The sequence below is a fragment of the Daphnia pulicaria genome, chromosome 1 (assembly GCF_021234035.1).
Source record: "Daphnia pulicaria isolate SC F1-1A chromosome 1, SC_F0-13Bv2, whole genome shotgun sequence".
In the NCBI taxonomy this organism is placed as follows: Eukaryota; Metazoa; Arthropoda; class Branchiopoda; order Diplostraca; family Daphniidae; genus Daphnia; species Daphnia pulicaria.
In genome coordinates, this window is record NC_060913.1 from 8,510,388 (window position 1) to 8,531,709 (window position 21,322).

Here is a 21,322-nt window from a genome sequence, read left to right on the forward strand (position 1 = left end):
TGGGCGATTGAAAGTGCCGGCGGGCGAATGCGGGAAAGAATGCCTCAACAATCGGCTGTGCACTCACTTCACCAACACGTTGTACACTTGCTACCTGAAGAGAAACGTCAACGGATGGATGGAATGGAGCTCGTCCAACACGGACTGCGGATTCGTTCTCGGCCGCAGCCTCCAATCCACCAGCATCGTCAGAGAAATGATTGGTGAAAGGGTCGCAGCTGTTTAATCATGTGAAAACTTGATTATCCTCTCACCTTCATGTAATAGGATATAGCACATGTTTATTTAATTTGACAAAAAATAAAAATCTATTTCTGATGTCAAACAGAGACTACGGAATAAAAATGTCAATCACTCCGCACCTTATTATCTATTTGCGGATTATTATTATTTTTTTTTTTAAATATTGATGTGCCTTTAATCATGGTCCATTTCTTTAATTAATTCATGGTTTTTTAAAAACATAAAAGAAAAAAGAATCGCTGTTTTTTTTAAACTGCGTATTTGGTATGACTACTAGATGGCAACCATCACGTCAAGTATTCATGTATAGTTACTAGATGGCGCTGTCCCTAGCAAAGCAGACGACGATTCGGAAGGAAAAAGGAAAAATTAAAATGGTTCTCTGCTTCAGGTAATATTTCAAGTTCATTAGCCTGAACGATTTGATTTGCCATTGAACATGGAAAATAAGAGTCTCACTGTCTCAGCACCACCCGCCGCGTTGAAATGAAATTCATTTTCCACTTGGAATTGCACGTCCACTTTCAGTCACCGACAGCATCTGAATATTTCGCTTTTCCAAATGAAAGACTATTGTAATGCGCAATCATGTAGAATATTGAGTGTGCATTTTCAGAAGTCTGTCTGACGCAGACCAGAATTTCCTGTTGGCTTTTTTTAACCGTCTCGTCATTGCCATTTCTTCACATCCGGCGGTTTTAACTTTTGATAATTTCTCGCAGCTTTTTCTGGATTGCCATGTTATTAAAATGTAGACTATTTCCTCGTCGAATAACGGTGATGGGATGTGGGTTGTTTGGCATCCCGCCATTTTGTTCCAATTAATGGAAATAATATGCTGTTTTCAAATTCGAGATTGCGACATTGGCCTCATTCGACAGTGGTTAATTTCGTAGTACACTACACCGCCTCCCCTAATTAATTTCCTTCTATTACTTAAGAATAACTGTTTTGTCGTTTTCATAAACGTGATGAAAAACTCCATTGATTGACCACGTCACCCAATTTCCAATCTTTCTACTTATGAGATTTTTTTTTCCCTTCTTTACTTCTCAACAAATACTTTTGTATTTCCAAAACTTCGAATGACGGGTGGGGTGTTGAAAATCTCACCATTAAATGTTTTTTTCTACTTTTCATTTACTTTCAGGTGAATTCATCGTCCGTTTACTGGATTTGATTGGTGCCAAAGGTGAATTTAAACCGTTATGCGACATAGAAATGACCGGCATCTTCTTCCAGAAAATTTATAAGGAATAAAACTTGGTAAATTCAAACTAAAACCACAATTGCCAGTAACAGTCATTCCTCTTAACTTGATTTTCACACCTGATATTTTATTGATTTCCATTTAGGTTCGTCCTTGAAATGTTGCGGTTGCTTCGTACTGTTTTTTAATCTCTCCGCCCCTCTTTGGTGATGTAAGAGGAAAAAAAGGTCGTCCACCCTTCAACGATCGACGTAATTTCTGGACGTGGTGTGGCCTCGAATGAATCGTTCACCTTGATTCGACTCAGTCTACCAACTTCCACCGTGGGAGCCCAGTTGCTTGCTGGCAAGTTATGGAAAGTGAGTGAACGTTTTGTGATAATTTCCGATGTTGAATTGACTGGCAACTGCTTACTTCTAGTGACTAAAAGCAACGCGAGAAGAGGAATTGGATCGGTTTGAAACAACGTGAGTGTCTACGCCATTGATCCAATGGAATTAGGAGGAGTCTGCTCTACCCACGTTTTAATGGCGGAGGAAGGAGGGGACTTACTACATCACCAAGTAAATCGACGACGCTGTTCGGCTGTAGTTTCTGCTTTCCTGTAAGGTAAGTCGCATTTATTTTTCGTTTCTTTTAGTGTGAATGGGGCCACATTAGTTTTTAATGGCGACGCTTCCTTTTTGGAAATGACAGACGGGTTATTCAAAATCCTTTTTGCGTTACATGCTGAGTTCTCTGTCAATACCAGCAGATGAATTTCAAATTATTTTGTTTTAAATGCATCAAATATCGAGGAACAACAAAACGAGTCTGAGCCGTTTCTTCGTAAATTCTCCTATTTGGTCGTAGGGCAGGAATTCCGTTTTAATCAGAATATTCGGGTCGATTTCACCCGGATTCAGGATTTTTTCAACTTGGTTTTCCGCTTTTGTCTTTAAAATTTTGTGGTGGTCAATTGCACAATTTTTTAGTTTAAATTGATTGATTTCTTACTTTGTCGAAGTAAAGTTTAATTCCGATGCCCACTCCGACTGCAATTAATCCGATGAAAGTTACTGACAAAATCATGGCATTTGTTTCTTCTTCAACGAAAGTGACAGTGACGTTGAAGTTTCTGTATCTGGCCTCTCCTCTGCCGTTTTTCCATTGGCATTCGTAGATTCCAGCTTCCTTTGATTTTCCTCTTAGTGGCAGAATTGACCAGGTTTCCGTCTAGTCAACTGTGCCAGTGTATTGGTTGCCGTTCTAGATGTTAGACCACTTGAATTAACAATTTGAAGATGCCAAAGCCAATTTAAAAAAAAAATCACCTTGAGCCAATGAATAGGAACATGTTGCGATAATCGGTTGCAGGACAAAATTTCGATTCCTTTTTCTAGGGTGATTGAATTAGACACTGGGTCGCTGTCGATTTCTATGGAATGAAAACAGTATTGTTGAATGCAATGCAGTTGTAAAGAAACTCGTGTTGAATACCTTTAATGGCGAATGAGATTTCTTTTACGGTTGAATTTTCAGTGTCGTACCCACATTTCAATGTTGTGTAGGGGCTGTTTAGGGTGACGTTAGTAAGGTACAGTTGGCTCTTGTAGAAAATTAAATCTTTCCATTCTCTTTCCGTTTTTATTTGAACATCTGCATCGATTGATTCAATTTGTATGCTAAGTAGAATGTAACGTCAATTTCAACTTCAAACCTTCGTTGAATGTCACTTGATAATAGCGGTCGTTGTCGTAATAGAACCATGCAGGTGGACCGTTGTGAAAATACGCGGAAGTTGTGCAAATCAAAGTGAAGTTTGATCCTTCCACTGGATCGACAGGTGCTCCCCTCTCTACTTCCATTCCTAATTTTGTAAACGTTAATTATTAGAAAAAGTTCTTGAGGGATAACATCACAATTGTATTGCCTTCTACAATTAAAGAAAAATGCATTACTGAAGAATAATTGAGTTCATTCGGTGGGATGATCCAGCTCAGAAATTCTTTTGTAGTTTTGTCGTGTTTAATGTCGACTCGTTTACCGTTAACGAAGCGCAAGTAACTAACGACATAATAAATTGACGAGTCGGAAACGGTTGGATTCTTTATCGCCAGTCCATTTCTGGGATGGAATGACCATCTCGAATTTACAGTTGGAGATGAGGAATCAAATATCTTTGAAAGAAAACAATTTGCAAATCTTTTCTCTAATGTAATTATTGTGAAATACCTTGCGGAATGCCTTTTGTGGTTGGACGCCTATTTCTCTCGTTTGCTTGAAGATTGAGATGGTGACGTTGGGATGAGTAATAATGAAATGGATAAAAATCGAATCTCTTGTTGTGGCGGTTAAATTGAAACGCGGGAAAATGTAATTTTGGTTTCTCATCAATGAAAGATTTTCGGTACCTTATGATGCGAATAGAAAGTTGTTAGCGATAAGTTGGAATGTTAATAGTTTCTTTGAAAATATTAACCGACTAGAAACGTAAACGTATCGATCTTCTTGTTCCCAGTTTCCGCTGCAATTGTAAAAACCCGTGTCGTCTCTAGTGGTGTTGGTTAAAGTCATTGTCGAGACGAGGTGCGTTTCATTCTTAAAAGTAATTTTTTCGAGGCGTCCGTGTCGAAATATCTTAAAAAATTATAGGTGGAAAAACATTAAGTTATCTTTGTTGCAACTTATTGGATTATTGTCTTATTGATTTTACCGCAGGAAGAGAGGTTTGGAATTTGGGAAGTGTCCATCTCAGCTCGATTAAATTATCCGACAAGTTTTTGATGCAAGTGAGTGTTAGGGTTGAGCCTTGTTCAATCACTTGTTCGCCCTTTTCTACTTTGGGGAATATTTTGAGTTTATCAGTTTGAACGATCTGATTTGTCAAAATGGAAAACAACAGTCCCAGTAACGCCATTCTCTTTGAAACGGAAAACATTTTCACAAGTTTGAATTTTGCGCACGTTCAATCACAGAAAGCATTTGAACATTTGGCTCATTTTTATGGTATCACTCGTCTGATTACCAGTTGTGCACTAGAAATTTCTTCTCGATTTTGTTACGTCTCTTGCCATTTCTTCACTTCCTGCTATTTTAAACTTTTGTTAACTCTTGCGGCCTTTCTTGATTGACTTGGTTTATCATTCAATTGTATCCATGGCGACTGGCAGAGAACGGATGGCTGTGGTTTTACATCCCGCTTAAAGATTCGGTTGAGGAATACAATTTTCTATGGTTTGACATTGTAGAAAAGAAAAGCCAAGATGTTTCATGCAATCAAGCAGTTTTACGGTAACAAAGCAGGTTGTATGATGTATTTCATCAGGATTAGGGACTTCACAGGTTCATTCGCATGATTTTATTTGTGTTCACGTCAAAAGTCAAATAAATCAACATTGGTATTAATCGACTCTGTCATAAGTGGGAATTACCAACGATGCAAAGGTTTTTAATACTCTCCACCCCCTAACTTGATTGTGAATACGTTGACTCATCAACTCAACGTTGGTTCAACCATTTTTCCCACATCACAGATTTCTCGAACGATTTCTCCCTCTGGACCCGTTGAATTGCAATAATCGAGGCTTGAATTTAATTTCGTAAAATTTTCCATCACCTCGATCAGTTGAAGAAAAGTCGGCCTCTCTTTCGGATCTTTTTGCCAACAGTTTTTCATCATATCCCCGAAGAAATTGGGAGAATATTCCGGTTTCTCCATGCGGTATCCGTTTTGAATTTCTCTAAATACCCATCCGTTCTCTATTCCTGGAAAATGAAGTGCGTTTAACTTGCATTAGTCATGCAAGTCAATTACAAGAAAATTCAGTTGATTCATGTCCCACCTGGATATGGGTCTTGGCCGAGGGAAAAGATTTCCCACAAGAGAATTCCGTAGGACCAGACATCCGATTGGCTAGAATAAATTTTATCCGCCAGAGATTCGATGGCCATCCACTTGACTGGCAATAACCCCTGTCATTCATCGATACAATTAATTGTAATAATTAATTGTTGACGATTAGGCCTATCGACTTGGTTACCTCTCCCTTTTTCTCGTATTCGTAATCCTTCATTTGCCTGGCCATTCCAAAATCGGCCACTTTGACGATTCCGTGGTCGGCCAAAAGGACATTGCGGGCGGCCAAATCGCCGTGCAGAACCTGTTTTGAAACGGGAAAAAATGTAATCGCATTATTAGGTTAATAGAATAGTTGGGTCTGCCACCTTTTTAGTGGCCAAGAATTCCATCCCTCGAGCAATGTGCAATGACCAAGAAATTAAATCGCTCGTTTTGATTTTTGGATTTAAAGTTCCGTGCGAATCCATTTCGTAATTGTTGGTCGGTTTCGATTTCGGCCGACGAGCGACACTATATGCTGGCGCAATAATGAATGCAAATGTCAGTTACATTTTCTACATTGTTTGTTTGTTCATTGTGGTGAGAGAGAAAATCAAACAAATTAACTTACGTTGGAATTCTGAATCTTCGTTTGTCAATTTCATTACGCCGCACAGTGAATGTTCTGTTAAATCATTTGAATCAGACTGACTACTAAAATTTTGACAATTCCAATGATGATTAGTCTACCCGTTTAATACTCTTAACATTTATTATACTTGTCGGGTTCATTGCGGTCGATTGAGCCGATTTTGTTCCCAGGCGCCGTTTCGCCTAATGTGTTCAATTGGTCGATGAATTTATTCCGGTTTTTGATTAAATAAGATTTCAAATTGCCGAATTGACAATACTCCATTATGATCAGAGTTTCTTCTGTAAATTTAGAACAAAGATTGACATTTTGCGTTTTATTTCGTCAATAATTTCCGTCCCACTTGATTTTACCTTTAACTGTGATTTTGGCACAACAGGCGCCCATTAAATTGACAACATTCAAGTGCGGTCCCAAGTAAATCATAATTTTTAATTCCTTTATGAGAGCGTCCAATGCGTCTTGAGACCTTGCTGTCGGTTTGATCATTTTAACGGCCACGGTTGTAGTTTGATCAGAATCTTTGATGCCCACGGCAACGGCTTTAACAACTCGACCAAAACATCCGGACCCGAGTTCTGGACCTTTTTATTTTATTTGTTATTTTAATATCTCTAAATAAAAATAAAAATTTTGGAAATCAGCAAACCAAGTCTGAGCCGTTGCCTAGGGAATTCCCATTTCTTATCGTAGGGCAGGAATTCCGTTTGATATTCCAACGGCACATCCGGATCGATTTTGCCGGGGTCTCCATTAAGAATTTTCTCTAGCTCTTTCCCCAGTTTTCTCTTATAAAATATTCCACACGTTGGATGGTGAATTTCCCAGTATATTTAGTCAGTAATAAGTCGATTCATTTCTTACCTTTTCGAGGTAAAATTTGATTCCGATTCCCATTCCGACTGCAAGTATTCCGATTAAAATTAATGGAATGATGATGGTATTTCTTTTTTTTTCGTCAACGTCAACGAAATCGACAGTAACTGAGAAGTTTCTGTGTCTTGGCTCTCCTCTGCTGTTATTCCATCGACATTCGTAGATTCCCGCTTCCTTTGCTTTGCCTTGTAATTGTAGAATGGACGAGGATTTACTTTCGTTGACGTCACCAGAATATTGCTCATAATCCTAGATAACAGAACATTTGAATTGACAATTTGAATCTACTGAGAAAAATGAGGAAAGAATCTACCCTGAGCCATAGAACACGAACATAACGCGATAATCGGTTGCAGATCAAATTCGTTTTGATTCCCTTCTTTAGGTCAATTGAATTAGACTCAGGGTTGTTGTTTATTTCTAAAAAAAATTACAAAATAAAATTGAATCTATTTTTATATTATTGAGAAACTCGTGTAATATTATAATATACCTTTAATGATGAAGGATTCTTCGACTGTCGAGTTATTGTCAACGTCATACCCGCATTTGAATATTGTGGGGGTATTTAGGGTTACGTTATGCAGATTCAGTTGGCTTCTGTAGAAATAAAGATCGTTCCATTGTCTTTTGTTTTCTGTCGTAATATCTGCGAGTATTGATTGATATGCATGCAGATTTCAATATTAAAGTGAAGTCTGTATGGTTTAACCTGCGTTTAGTTGTTCAACAAATGTTTCTGTAAATGTCTCTGATGTGTTTTTGATTGCCAGCTGGTGGTAATTGTCGTTGGCGTAAAAGAACCATTTTGGATTATGAAATAAGTGGTAGGATTTGCTACAAATTAAAGTGACGTTTGATCCTTCCACTGGGTCGTCGGGTGCCCCCACTCTTTCCAGTTTCAGTTCGAAATTTTGATCTTAAATTTTTGCGCGGAAGGGACAAATGAATTGAAAAATCATTAAGTTCTTAAAGATATCGTCACAATTCAATTACCTGTTGCTATCAAGGAAAAAGCTATGACGTCAGCAGCGTTGACTTGATCGAGTGAGAAGTGTGCTTTCAACATTTCTCTAGTTTCCTCGTCGTGTTTAATATTGACGCGTTTTCCGTTGACAATGGGCAGCGTGTGACCCACAAAATAATAAAATGCCGTGTCGAAGATGGTTGGGCGATTCAACGTCAGTCCGTGCTCGTAGTCGAATGTCCATCTCGAATTGTTTAGGGAGGAATAAGGTTCGAGTGGAGATATGGCTGCCACTACCTTTTTGTTAAACAAAATGATTTGTAGCCTACATGTTTTTAGTAATGTAACTTACAACGCGTCATTGACCATAGAGTGTTTCTTTCTGTTGTTATTGGAAATACCTGGTAGGATGGATTTTGTGCGTCGACTCCCGGTTTTCTCGTTTTCATGATGACTGAAATGCTGACGTTGGGGTGGGTTCTGTTTACAGGGATACGTAGCGATTCATCGCCTACTTTGGTTGAGAATGAATTTAAGTTTGTATCCATGAAAATGAGCTTTTTCTGACCTGTGGGCGAAATAACAGTGAATGTGGTAACTTAATTATTTGAATGCCAACAAGTCCTGTTAAAGTGAAAGAGAAATAATAATAGCCAACTGGAAACATAAATGTAGCGATCTTTCGTGTTCCACCATTTCCCTTCGCATTTGTAGAAACCCGTGTCGTTGGGTGCGGTGTTTTTTAAAATCATCGTCGAGATCGTGTGCGTTTCATTCCGAGAAGTCGTTTCGTTGATTCGTTTCCCCATTGACTAGAAATTAGCTGCGGTGTCATGAAAAGAGATGGTAGAAATGAAATTTGCTTATTACTTCCTTGTTTTGGGTGATTCGGGGAACGGTCCATTTGATTTCAATAAAGGGTTTCGATTCGTCGACGATACAAGCGAGTGTTAGGGTTGAGCCTTGTTCAATCACCTGCTCGTCGTTCTCTGCTTTGGGTAACATTTCGAGTTGACTAGTCTGAACGATCTGATTGGCCAACAAGGAAAATAAGAGTCTCAGCAGCAGCGCCCGTTCTGTTGAATGAAGATTTGTATAAGAATAACACATTTTCAGCTTGGAACTGTACCAATTTTAGATCACTCTTGTGAGTTTCACTCTTCTTTTTGAAAGAATGTCTTGCCCTTGTTTCGCCTTTTATGTTGGCCTGTTCAACTCTGTTGATTTGAAGTGACTGCAAATTTTCTCTTTCGTTTCTTGGATGCCTTGGTTCTTGTATCAACTGTATTGCTGGCCACTAGCGCTCGGAGAACGGATGTGTTTGCGGTTCGGTATCCGGCCTAAGCGATATCATTCCAGAAAAAAGGGAAATTCGATTTTTGCTTCGGAGATAATAAGCGTTTCATGTAATGGAATAACAAACACGCTTTTGGTTTCGTGACTGTGCGACCCACTCGACACCACCCCCCCCCCCCCCCCCCCCATCCGATATTGGTCCACTCCCTTTCGTTGATTCCCTAATGGAATTTGATTCGAGGATGATCACATTGTCCACATCACATTGTCACATGACATTGCCCTACCGAAGTTTATCTAAGATAAATTGGTAGGCCTATTTTTTCATGAATGTAATATGTTGTTGTTGGTAAATCATCAACGCAATGTCTTCCAATTTGTGTCTGGATTCACGCTTCGAGTGCTTGTTTAATCAATCTCGTAATGCTGACTTGATTTCCAATCCGTTTCTTTATAAAGAATAAGTTGAGGGGTGATGGGGAACCGCTCCGCTAATATGAATTAATGCTAAGTAAATTGTGTTTCTTTTTTTTTTCATTTTATTTATAATTTTGAATGGATAAATGGAAGGAGAAAACAAAACAAAACAAAAATATACAGCGATTGTTCTTTTTTTCATTTCTGCTGTTATTCGAACTGATGGATAATATTTAGACCACGTAATCGGCGCTGAAATTTGAATTGATGTATTTTTCTATCGTCTCGGCTAGTTGAAGGAAAGTAGGCCTCTCTTTCGGATCTTTTTGCCAACAGCTTTTCATCATATCCCCGAAGAAAATTGGCGAATATTCCGGTTTTTCCATCCGGTATCCATTTTGAATTTCTCTTCTTGCAAAGTCATTTTCCATTCCTGAAAAATGGCGCGGAATTGGTCAATTTTAAATGAACTAATTGAACATTCAATTGTTTCATTTCCCCCACCTGGATACGGGATTTTGCCGAGGGAGAAGATTTCCCACAAGAGAATTCCGTAGGACCAGACATCCGATTGGCTGGAATAAATTTGATCCGTCAGGGATTCGATGGCCATCCATTTGACTGGCAGAAATTCCTATATCATTAATCGATACAATTATTACTATGTCATTAATTGTTGATGGTTAAAATCGATTTTATTAGGCCTACCTCTCCTTTTTTCTGGTAATGGTAATCCTTCATTTGCCTGGCCATTCCGAAATCGGCCACTTTGACTACTCCGTGATCGGCCAAAAGGACATTGCGGGCGGCCAAATCACCGTGCAATACCTGTCAGGGGACGGGACATTTTTATTAAATTTTTAGTAGCTGACTGCGACTGTCACCTTTTTGCTGGTCAAGAATTCCATGCCTCGAGCAATTTGGTATGACCATGAAATTAAATCGCTCGTTTTGATTAATTGATTTAAAGTCGGTGCGTACGAATCCATTTCGTAATTGCTGGTCGGTTTCGATTCGGGCAAATGAGTGACAGTGACATCGTTTGCTAAATAATGCGCAATTTAGAATTTTTGTTCTTATTGATAGTGATTTGTTAATATCTCGCCCCAATTAATTGGGGCGAGAAAAAATGTAACTGTAAACTCACGTTGAAATTCTGCTACTATATTGGTCAATGGAGTTTCCGTAAAATCATTTGAAACCGGTAGCCTAATCAAATGTAAGCGATTCGATGATTATTGTTTCTGTTGTACGACCTATCTCATTTGAATCTATTACGTTGCGAGTTCATTGCGGTTCATTGTGTCGATTTCGTTTCCAGGTGATAAATTACCTAATTCGTTCAACTGGTTGATGAATTTTTCCCGGTGTTCGACTAAATGTGATTTTAAATTGCCGAATCTGCAATACTCGATGATGACCAGAATATCTTCAAAAATTTTTTGAAAATTTTTTACATTTTTGTTTTCACGTTTTTTTTAAATTCCTATCCGTTTTGTTTACCTTGGACAACGGATCGTGTGCAGGCGCCCATAAAATTGACGATATTCAAGTGCGGTCCTAAATAAATCATAATTTTCAATTCCCTAATGAGGGCGTCTAGTGCGTCGTGAGAATCGGCCGTCGATTTGATCATTTTAACGGCCACTGTTATAGTTTCATCAGAGTTTTTTATGTCAACGGCCTCGGCCTTGACAACTCGACCGAAAAAACCGGATCCAAGTTCTTGACCTTTAAGACATTTAATTTAATGCTGTATGTCTCCTCATCTGAAAATTTCAAACATTTAAAGAAAAACATACCAAGTCTGAGCCGCTGCCTAGGAAACTCCCATTTCTTATCGTATGGCAGGAATTCCGTTTGATATTCGATTGGCACGTCCGGATCGATTCTACTCGCATCTCCATTCAGCATTTTCTCAAGTTGTCTTTTCACCTTTCTCTTTTTCGTTTAATTTGATTCGTTGAGTGGTTAATTTCGTGGTGCAGCATGAAGTGATGAAATCAAATTCTCTCTTACTTTGTCTATGTAAAATTTGACTCCGAAACCCATTCCGACTATCAGTAATCCGGTTAAAGTTGCCGGTAGAATGATGGTATTTGTTTCGTCGTCGTCATCAACTTCTTGGTCAACGAAATTGACGCGAACTGTGAAGTTTCTGTGTCTTGGCTCTCCTCTGCTGTTTTTCCATCGGCATTCGTAGGTTCCTACTTCCTTTGCTTTGCCTTTCAATTGCAAAATGGACGACGTTTCCGTCTCGTCAACTGGGACAGAGTATCGGTTGCCACCCTGTATAATACATTGGAACATTTTCATTGACAATTTGCTTGGAGATAAATAAGAAATATCCAAAAGATTTACCTTATACCATTGAATAGGAACTTGGTGCGACCATCGGTTGCAGATTAAGTTCTGCTCGATTCTTTTTTCTAGGGTGATTGAATTAGACACTGGGTCGTTGTTGATTTCTATTGAATTATAATTTATTCGTTATTTTTATTCTTATTATAATAAAATTGGGATTCTGTTGTCGTAAACCTGTGATGGTGAACGAGACCCTCTTTAGTGTCGAGTTCTCAGTGCCGTACCCACATCCGAATGTTGTTGGGGTTTTTAAGGTAACGTAATGCAGATTCAGTTGGCTCACGTAGAAATGAAGATTTTCCAGATTTTCCAATATTCTTTCCGTCTTTACTTCAATAGTTGAGACTGTTGGTGCGATATAGGCTAGTAGAATAGACTAATTTATCAGAACCTGTGATTCAATATTGTTTAACCTGCGTTTGATTGCTCCAAAAACGTTTTGGGAAACGTCTGCAATGTCACATTCCCAAATTCGATTAAGGTTAGTTGGTGATAATGGTCATTGTCGTAATAGAACCATTTCGGCTGAGAATGCAAATTTGCGTCGGCAATGCTACAAAGTAAAGTGACGTTGGATCCTTCCACTGGGTCGTCAGGTGCTCCCACTCTTTCCAGTTCAACTCCTAATTTTTAGAACTTATTAAAATTGCAAATACTTGCAGATATTTTTACAATTCTATTACCTGTTACTGTTAGAGGAAAAGATATGACGGTGACATAGTTTTCTTGATGCAATGGAAAAGATAATCTCAACATTTTTGTGGTTTCCACGTCGTGTACAATAGGATTACTATTGTTATTTTTATTATTATTATTCAGATCTCGTCTGCTCTTTAGAATGCCGGAAACGTAATAAAATGCCGTGTCGGAAACGGTTGGATTCATCAACGTCAGTCCCTTTTCAGGATGGAATGACCATCTGCATTTTTTCGATGAAGTATGAAAGATCAAAGATTCCATCAGTTTTAAACGTTTGAAACTCGACGATGTTAAATATTATTAGGGAATTATTACTTGTTGCGTGTTTGCATATCCGGGAAAAATTCATAATGAGAAACATACACAACTTCTATTTTACTTGTTTTCTTGATAACCGAAATGGTGACCCTGGGATGCATTTCGGGGGATAAGATCTTTAAAGGGATAAGGAGAGATTCTCCTACTTCGGTGGTAAAAGAAGGCGATTCCATGTCAATGAGAACAGACTTTTCGTGGCCTGTGTGCGAATAACAGGTTATCTGGTAGCATTTACTTAAAGGCCAATAATTTATTAAGAAGAAAAAAATAGCTTACTGAAAACATAAACCAATCGAAATTCTACTTCCCGTTTCCGAATTCGTCTATTTTCACATTTGTATACTCCCGTGTCGTTGGGTGTGACATTTTTCAAAGTCATCGTCGAGATCAGGTGCGTTTCATTCCGATAAGATGTTTCGTTGAATCGTTTTACCATTGACTAAAATTGACAGAAAACAAACACACAGTCAAAATCAAATGATGACATGATATCAGATAACATGAATGAAATTGCTGAATTACTTCCCAATTGTTTTCGTTGATTCCGTCATTTGTCCAAAAAATTTCATCATCTTCGTTGTCGTCTAGCTTTGTGTTGGGACTGAGTTTCAAGGTTGAGCCAGACCCTTCTTCATCACTATCATCTTCGTCGCCTAACTCTTTGACGCAAGTGAGTTTCAAGGTTGAACCTTGTTCAATTACCTGTAAGTCGTTCTCTGCTTCGGGTAACATTTGGATTTTCTGAGTTTGAACGATGTGATGTGCCTGAAAGCAAATCCAAATTCCCAGCAGCCCAAATGCCTGTCTCGTTGAAATGTGTAATTCATGAATGGAAATGTAATTCATTGTCAACTTGAAATTGCACCAACAAATCACTCGCAGTTTCCGAAAATCTGGTGGGTTATTTTTTTTAAAAATTTTATCAAGTTGCGAATTGAATTGTTTAGTCAAGACTCAAGAGAGTGATCAGCTCGTGTAGTTTTACACGTTTGATTATTTGAAGACTGAATTGTTCTATTTTCCCTTTCGTCTCTTTGACATTTCTTCACATGCGGCGGTTTTAAATTTTGGAAAATCCCCACGGCGTCTCTTGGTCGACTTGGTTTATTATAAGTTGCATTCCTTTCGAATAGCGAGGCAACAGATGTTTGTGGTTTGGTTCTATCCTGCCCAAATTATTCACAATCGGAAATATTTTTTTTTTTATCAAATAGATAAGCGTAAATTTAAATTAATTCATTGGAAACAATGTCTAATCCATTTACTTCTAAAAGAAAAAAAATTAGTGAATGAACAATAGTGCTTTGAGAATGGGACTTATTACTCTTAAAACATGGAGATTGTACGTGCATTAATCGCGCTTTTTCTGCCCACTTTATTCCCGCTAGAATCAGGATTCCATAACCAGTTAAATGAATCCATGATGGCCGACCATTTGCTTTACCACTCCTTCTTTTACGTTTGTCATTTTTACGGATGGACACTATAGAAGCCGTTATTTCATCCCATTGTTCATTCATCTCCATTAACAAATTGGATGAATGTTGGTAGGCATTTACTGATTGGCTACTTTTTTACTAAAACTTTGAACACAGATATAGAGTAAAAACTGACGGTATTTTTTTATTAATTATTTCAGATAGTCTGCTCATCTGTTGAGAATTCGATTTAGACTGCAAACATGGAGACGGAAGGCCTGCGGTGTCGACGGCTGATTCCATTTCTGTTTGCCGATTGCAGGCCGATTGTGGTGAAAATTTCGACCGGCGGGTTGCGGTCCCTAGCCTGCTTCTCTGTCTAAAGCCTTGACTAACTGCACCCGCTTAAACAAAGTGACACAAACTGATCCAGTGGACTGAAATGGCTACAATAAGTTGCAGGGGGGAATACTCCGTTTCCCTCAGAGGAGCTTTATGGCGGCATTGGCTAGTGCGGATGCTTACGACCCTCACACCAGATGCAAGTAAGAGCTATTTCTTTTCTATTTGCTTTCAGAATGATTCTTTGAATAAGTTTCGTATGACTTGACTCGACGGATCGACTGTTGCGTCAGTTCCCACTTGATTTGATGGTCTATTTGGAAATTCGGAATGGTTTTTTTCAGCTGCGGGTTAATTCGTATAGAAGCATGATCCTGTATTAGTCCAGGTGAACAAATTCGTTTCAGTTAAGCCTTGACTCCGGAAATAGTATCAATATTTCGACTCGATTCGCTTACAATTTTTTATCGACGGTCAATTTTGAGATGAGTGTGTTTTGCAAAAATGCTGTTGTGCTTGAGATTTTGTTTTTGCGAGAGTGATTTTCGGCGTAAAGTTATTTCCGTGTCGAAATCCTTTTGGCTGTTTGTTGAGCAAGTAGCCAAGTAGGCCACATGCATCGCTATAGGCATCTCCAGTTGTAACCCAGTCTTCACTGGCAACACAACTCTGACAACAAGAATTTGTTTGAATTTAATTTTCGAATCTTTTCGCTTCCTGTCGACATGCCAATCAAATTTATTAACTTGCACTACATTCCCTCGACCGTGAGGCGCTAGACTTTGATTACTGATTGATTATCCAAATGATGTTGAATTGTTGAACTAATTGGGAAATAGGCATTGACATGTATTAATCAGTTTTTCTCTTAAACAAAACAAAGCGAAATTCTGTGGTTTGTACATATAGACTCCACTCTAAATTGAACTTACTCTTGAGCCAATAAGGGCAAAGTGTCGGAAGATTATTTTTGTAAATTATAACTGCAACACTCGTATTGGTATCTGACTAAAGGTGAGGCGCGTTTGAGTTTGAATTGGCGGATGAATTCGTTGTGATCGCAACGGACGTCATGCCGATCGAGATAAACCATATTCCCTCCTGCACTTGGCCCTTCAAAATTATATTTTGTCGATTGGTTAGTGCAAGTATATTGCAGATCCAACCTTGCCATTGTTGTCTGTAAAGCTGAAACAAATTTGTTTCGATCACAATTGAGTTTTAGGAAATAGGCAAATTATCGATTGATAATTCCATTCAAACTCTAGTCAGCATAAGATAACGTACCTCTTAATTGGTTTTCCAAGTCGGTTGATACTTTGTTAATAACAATGTTTAAATGTTTTTCCAAGGTTTGGAAAACATTACGTCTTTTTGTCGTTTCTAGTTCCAAAGCGTTTGATAAACGGCTTTGTGTTTCTGTGTAAAATTACAACACATTTTAGTCAATTATGGCAACCGATTGAAATTTACACAGAAATATTCATAGAAACCTTTTAATTCGTCTTTCAAATCTTGCCATGCGTCCGTGATTGTCAGGTCAGAGTTTTGCACGAAATGGATGGGAGTTGACAGGACGGCGGTCGAGTAGCGGACGCTCACTTTGCGATCCTGGAAGGATTGCGTGTCCCGCAATTGCGCCAAATTGACTCTGCTGAGGGCCAGCGGTTTGGGAACAAATTTTTCTCCATCCCATTCGCCGTGCTTTTTACTTTCCTGGAAAAGTTTGTTGATGTCTTCCTTTGTTGTCGAACCGTGGCGGGAAAGTTCAGTTTTGAATCTCGATTCGAACGAGCCAATGCCCACGACACCACCCCCTGCACCGAACTCAAATGTGTTGGTATTTTGGAACGTGTCGATCAACTTTTTCTGGTCTTCTTTGTCCAATTTGTTGTAAATGTCGTTCATAGTTTTCGTGGTCTTGTCCGGTCGGTAATTGTCGTCGTTCCAAAAAACCGAGTCCCACATTTTGTCGCTTTGCTCTTTGATGATGGTCCTGGAAGAGACGAGCAAACTCTTCAACATGTTGTAGATTTGCGACTCTGAATTTTGGGAAACGACGTCCGAGTCGTCGAACGTGTCGACCAATACGTTGGTCATCGATTCCGTTAGCAGTTTCTTCTCGTCAGTGGCCGTTAGCAGAGCTTCTTTGGTGTTTTCGTCGAATTTCTGCAAGAGTTGCGCCATCATTTGTCCGGAGACGATGCTGTCGATGCGGATGACCGTCTGTTTTGTCTGTGACGTCTGCGAAGACAAACTGAAAAGGAGTTTAAAGTCGTTGAATTGTTTGGGTTTGGTCCGCATAGCGGCCGCCAGTTGGTTGCAATCTTCTAGTTGGAAACAGGAAAGTGTAAACTGGAGCGACTTGTCCAGTTGATACGGTAGCCAATTTGATTTTAGTGAGAAGGTGGTGGACGGTGACGTGCTGGCCAGGATCACTTTATCCAATGGGATGACTTGAACCTGATTGGATTTGATTGGCTGATTGAGAAATTCAGTCAAATAATTGACGACTTTGATCTCGACTTTTGGGTTCCACATTTCGATGCGGAAACGGACCTCGGGCTGTTTCGTGACGTTGTTGAAGAAACTTTTGGCGCTTTGGTGGTCCAGCAAGGCGATGGGAGCGTAAAAATATTTTTTGGCATTTGCGTTTGTCGTTGTTGCCTTGTGATTGTTTGCGTGTTCGTAAATGTTGACTCGGAAACTGCCGTAGGGCATGGAAAGGAGTTCACTGGGTGAAATTTGGAGTTTGGCCCAAGAAGATGTCGATTCATCTAATTGGCAGAAAACTCCAACACAAAATGGAAGGAAAACAATCAGTGATTTTTGCCATTTCGACGAAAAAGGATTTCTCATTTTGAAGACGCGAACCTATTTTTTAAAATTATTTCAATAGAAAAAAAATTACATAATTGGGTGTAATTGTGCGAGGAAAATTTATCGTTTCTTACTTGTCAATCTTTTCGTGAGTATTTCAGAACTAAAGCGTCTTTTTCCTAAGTTCATCAGTTAATGCAGCTAGTATACGTCTTCAAAAAGATTTACATTCAGAAACTACCCTGATAGAGGTGTCAATAATTAGGTTTAAATTGTGAAAGTTTCCTTCCCGATGCAAAGGAATACCGCAATCATCCTGTTAACTGATGATTGCGCCGGCCGCATCCTGTTGGTATAATTGCGGTACGAGTTTTATCAAATTGAGCAAAATGAAAATCAATTATTTTTATTCGAGGACAATTCTGGTCGAAATCGGGATCTGAAATTCACAGGATGAACAAACGATGTAGATCAACATTTAGAAGCCGCTTGAAGACGTGGGCGTAATAGGGAATTTGGGTCTACTGTGTATTTTAAAAAATCGGCGGTAGTCGCGGGCTCGCGGCAGAATTCCTTTGAAATCTTGCTTCTCGAACGTGGAGACAGAAAGCACAGAAGCCATTTATCTGGAAAAAAATTTAAAAATTTTACATTGCAGTATTATTATTTTTTAAAAAATAAAATGACAACATTTCAAACCAACTTTTTGAAACTTAAAATTTCATCAAGTTTACGTTCCTGCCACTAGAGGCCCTCGCTTCAATGAAAATACGATGGATTTTCAGGTTTTGTTGAAACTAGGTGAAAACCGTCTTTAGACGTACTGTTTGAGTGCGCTCATGCTTTGTTAAATTATTATTTTTGTAATATTACAGAATGAAACAATCCAGTTGACTTCGGTAGAGTTTCTCCCAACTCTTCGCTGATATGAGGCCGGATCGACAGTTGTAGGCCAAAATGTGAATTTCACCAACACCCAGGTGAGAAACAAATTAAAACATGTAAAGCATTATGTTAGTAACAGTAAATTAGAAAAAATAGAATATCACCAATCTGAGCTTCGAAAGTAGCAGACTAGCAGTTTTGGAAAATATCCCAATCATAACAAGAAAGAATAGAAATTAATTAATACTCATTACAAAAGCTGAATCTGGCTAAATCTTGAATTTCGTAAATTAACGATTTAACTGCACGCGTAAAAATGGATACCGGTAGCCATTTTTTTACATCGTGTGGAGTTGCCGATTTACTGAATGCTAACTTTTTTTAAAATAAAAATTCAAAAAGGGAATTTTTCAAGACAAGAAAAAAAAATAAAAATAAATAAATAAAATTTTGACTTAAAAAAATAAAGGAACGCGCACTCACCTTAGGAAAGCAGTTAAAATTTAGACGGAAGACCGAAGACAGAAGAAAAAGACAGAAAAAGAGAAAGACAGAAGAACTCCACCGATAATAGAACCCCAATATTTTAAATAATTTTTAAAAATTTCTTTGCATGCGACGGTAGAACTCCTTTTTCAATATTATTAAAAATACGAGAAAAGAACTCCACTACTCTTTGGAGTTCTATTGTCGGCTTGGCAACACCACACGAAGCAAATAAAAAATGGCTACGAGTATCTTTCGTATCGTTCATGGTGCCGTTAAACCACATCAAACGAAAGTGTGGCGTTTCTTCTGGTTCGTGAGTTCACTCCATTTTTTTTTAAATTGTAGACAAATGATGTAATATTTCAATTGTGAATAACAATTGCCTTTTTTTCATTTAGTGACTTTCAATTAGGATGAGTCGGCATGGAGTCGGTACAATTGGTTAATTAAGGACTAATTAGGGTAATTTGGTTTAATTGAGACAGTTCATAGTGATTTTATACCAGTTCTTTTTCTTTTTAAGGAATGGTGATTTTGAGGTAATGCTGTTCTTTTTTTGACATAGCACAGAATTGACAAATTTCAACAAGTTTTGACATCTTCGAGGCAGAGGCCCTGATGCCCACCCTATTGGCATTCCCACATCTCTGACATTGTTTGAAAACTTTGTAGGCTGATTGCTTAAGGGTAATTATCATTGGCTCCTTCACAAAGTGTTCATTATTCCTTTGACACATTTTTTTTTGCCTTCGCCGTACCTAAACTGACTTTGCAGAGATTTGGATAGATGTGATTTGTGGTGTTAAATCTTTGCCAGAGAAGATACTACACCGTCCTGCATGCTGATTGTATTTGATGCTGTGCAAGCCCTAATGGTTGAAGGAAGGCAACCTCATTGATGTATGTCTTTTTAGATTGTTGATTTTTGTTTATTTATGTGCAAAGTAACTGTCCATTCCTTTTTTGTTGATTCTCCTCTTTATTTTGTTGCAGGTTTGGCCACTGCTTAATCTGAAAGGGACTGTTGTATTTGTTCCTGTCAGAAAATTTATTGTAGTAAGTTGAATGTTCATCTTGAAATGGTTGAAGAGATCGAGTGGAGTCTACTCTTCAACAACAAGGGGATTCAACATCATCGAGTTACAGATTGAAGTTTTACAGCAGTAACTCGAGTTCAACAACAGTAATATATATTTTGTGCTATGATATACATTCTGTATAAGTGAGAAATGAAATATACAAATTATAAATGATATGAGAATTGTGTATATTGTCCCACCTCCACCCACAATTCCTCCACAGTTTTGTGAAAACAACATGCATGCATACATACACTGATACACATATACATACACTTAAGTTAACCCGTTGGCTGCCACGCCATACAACCCGTAGGTTGTTCTCTACTCACTACGAGCCATGTCTGAAGGATCCATGACCAATGGGGGGAGGGGGACTTGCCATTGCTGACAAGTCCGGGCTGACACGGTGATGGGAGAACATGGAATGCATGCCTCAAGAATGGATCACCGTATCGACAAGGGGGAACAAAGGCGTGGCAGCAACGGGTTAACAAACAAAAACATGTTACCAACAACAAATCATGATCCGCGCTGACATTTTTGAGATACCGCCGAACCTTTTGGAGTCCATCTTCTCAACGTCTCCTCTGCATTTCCTGTATGAAGACAAAATAATTCTTATTTAGTTACAGGACACATAAAGGTACATTTATCTGGTTTTTTTTGCTCAAAACTTAAAAAGCGCAATTTTAATTGCTTAAAATTCAGCTATCAATACTGAGAACGGTACACAGAACAAAGCTCACTTGCTAGTTTTTTGAAAATTTTCCGGAAGTATACCGGAAGTAGCAATAGCTCCTCAACTGTTGACCTGTCGTCAAAATAAACCATATATTCGTGATCCCCATGAAATTTGGGGTCGATCTGATATGTTTTAAACGAAATCCAATTTTTGGCCAAAATCGAGAATTTTCCTGAACTATAGTTCAGGAAAATTTTCGAAACCGGAAGTACGCGTACGTAAAAATAAAAAAATGAACTTTATTGCAAATTTAACGAGGATGACGAATATGTGGTTTGTTTGTACGTAGAATGAATATTTACTAAACTACTGACTGAAATGAGTAAAACCGGAAGTAGAAAAAAAAAGCAAATATCGAAAATTTAACAAGTGAGCTTTGTTGGGGAAATAGTTATCGTCAGTTATCACTAAAAGATTACCACAAAAAACTACCGATAAATGTTTAAAGAGATGTGCAAAGTATCTGAAACTGACTGTTTTGACAGCTGAAAAGTATCAAAAAGCCATCTAGCGTTAGAAAAAAATTGTCTTAGTAACACTTCTTTTACGCGCAAGAAGGGCCTGATTTTGGAATTATTACACAGACAGAGTTTAACGCAAATATATTACTAGAAGATAATCTACGAAAATAAGTCAATTGTCGGGTACCTGGCCATAATCCCGTGGAGAGTGACTGTAGGTG

General features: G+C 38.5%; 3 protein-coding genes and 4 long non-coding RNA genes across 16 annotated transcripts in view; 2 read left to right on the top strand and 5 right to left on the bottom strand.

Moving 5' to 3' along the window:
- LOC124349671 (endocuticle structural glycoprotein SgAbd-3-like) overlaps window positions 1–21,322 on the top strand; it is a 192,971-nt gene that overhangs the window by 158,257 nt on the left and 13,392 nt on the right. The gene's annotated exons all lie outside the window — the stretch shown is intronic.
- LOC124351085 lies at window positions 265–1,472 on the bottom strand. Its single transcript, XR_006921370.1, has 2 exons — window positions 1,388–1,472; window positions 265–625 (listed from the first exon to the last, which is right to left on the bottom strand). It is a non-coding gene; the product is annotated as an uncharacterized LOC124351085 (long non-coding RNA).
- LOC124350163 lies at window positions 1,318–20,069 on the top strand. 7 transcript variants are annotated; one of them, XR_006920419.1, is made up of 9 exons: window positions 1,318–1,509; window positions 1,599–1,812; window positions 1,874–2,062; window positions 18,318–18,422; window positions 18,953–19,129; window positions 19,215–19,278; window positions 19,382–19,503; window positions 19,592–19,716; window positions 19,810–20,069. It is a non-coding gene; the product is annotated as an uncharacterized LOC124350163 (long non-coding RNA). The 7 variants fall into 7 exon arrangements; XR_006920418.1 differs by having other exon boundaries at window positions 19,387–19,503; XR_006920408.1 differs by having other exon boundaries at window positions 18,953–19,125.
- LOC124350594 lies at window positions 2,099–3,112 on the bottom strand. The gene is made up of 4 exons (XR_006921068.1): window positions 2,933–3,112; window positions 2,767–2,870; window positions 2,450–2,701; window positions 2,099–2,388 (listed from the first exon to the last, which is right to left on the bottom strand). It is a non-coding gene; the product is annotated as an uncharacterized LOC124350594 (long non-coding RNA).
- Window positions 3,211–4,844, bottom strand: LOC124348757. Of its 3 annotated transcripts, XM_046799040.1 has the most exons (5): window positions 4,149–4,843; window positions 3,919–4,072; window positions 3,668–3,846; window positions 3,394–3,612; window positions 3,211–3,302 (listed from the first exon to the last, which is right to left on the bottom strand). In XM_046799040.1, the coding sequence occupies exons 1-5, from the start codon at window positions 4,371–4,373 to the stop codon at window positions 3,291–3,293; spliced, it is 789 nt and encodes a 262-aa protein (XP_046654996.1). In that variant the 5' UTR covers window positions 4,374–4,843; the 3' UTR covers window positions 3,211–3,290. The 3 variants fall into 3 exon arrangements, with proteins under 3 accessions (XP_046654996.1, XP_046655003.1, XP_046654989.1); XM_046799047.1 differs by having other exon boundaries at window positions 3,211–3,577; window positions 4,149–4,844; XM_046799033.1 differs by having other exon boundaries at window positions 3,211–3,612; window positions 4,149–4,844.
- On the bottom strand, window positions 10,494–10,841 carry LOC124351187. The gene is made up of 3 exons (XR_006921430.1): window positions 10,760–10,841; window positions 10,629–10,690; window positions 10,494–10,526 (listed from the first exon to the last, which is right to left on the bottom strand). It is a non-coding gene; the product is annotated as an uncharacterized LOC124351187 (long non-coding RNA).
- Window positions 15,231–17,851, bottom strand: LOC124346342. Of its 2 annotated transcripts, XM_046798370.1 has the most exons (4): window positions 17,577–17,851; window positions 16,116–17,496; window positions 15,910–16,041; window positions 15,231–15,810 (listed from the first exon to the last, which is right to left on the bottom strand). In XM_046798370.1, exons 2-4 carry the CDS (start codon window positions 17,479–17,481, stop codon window positions 15,587–15,589), a joined length of 1,722 nt encoding a protein of 573 aa, XP_046654326.1. In that variant the 5' UTR covers window positions 17,482–17,496; window positions 17,577–17,851; the 3' UTR covers window positions 15,231–15,586. The 2 variants fall into 2 exon arrangements, with proteins under 2 accessions (XP_046654326.1, XP_046654327.1); XM_046798371.1 differs by having other exon boundaries at window positions 16,116–17,851.

Excerpts from the sequence above, each read along its gene's own strand:
- LOC124348757 (XM_046799033.1), bottom strand. The coding sequence starts at position 4,373 with ATGTTTTCCGTTTCAAAGAGAATGGCGTTACTGGGACTGTTGTTTTCC. Across the intron at positions 4,073-4,148 it reads TCCAAACCTCTCTTCCTGCG|ATATTTCGACACGGACGCCT; the intron begins GTAAAATCAATA and ends TAATTTTTTAAG. Across the intron at positions 3,613-3,667 it reads CACAAAAGGCATTCCGCAAG|ATATTTGATTCCTCATCTCC; the intron begins GTATTTCACAAT and ends TTTCTTTCAAAG.
- LOC124346342 (XM_046798370.1), bottom strand. The coding sequence starts at position 17,481 with ATGAGAAATCCTTTTTCGTCGAAATGGCAAAAATCACTGATTGTTTTC. Across the intron at positions 16,042-16,115 it reads TTTGAAAGACGAATTAAAAG|AAACACAAAGCCGTTTATCA; the intron begins GTTTCTATGAAT and ends AATTTTACACAG. Across the intron at positions 15,811-15,909 it reads CTTGGAAAACCAATTAAGAG|CTTTACAGACAACAATGGCA; the intron begins GTACGTTATCTT and ends AATTTGTTTCAG.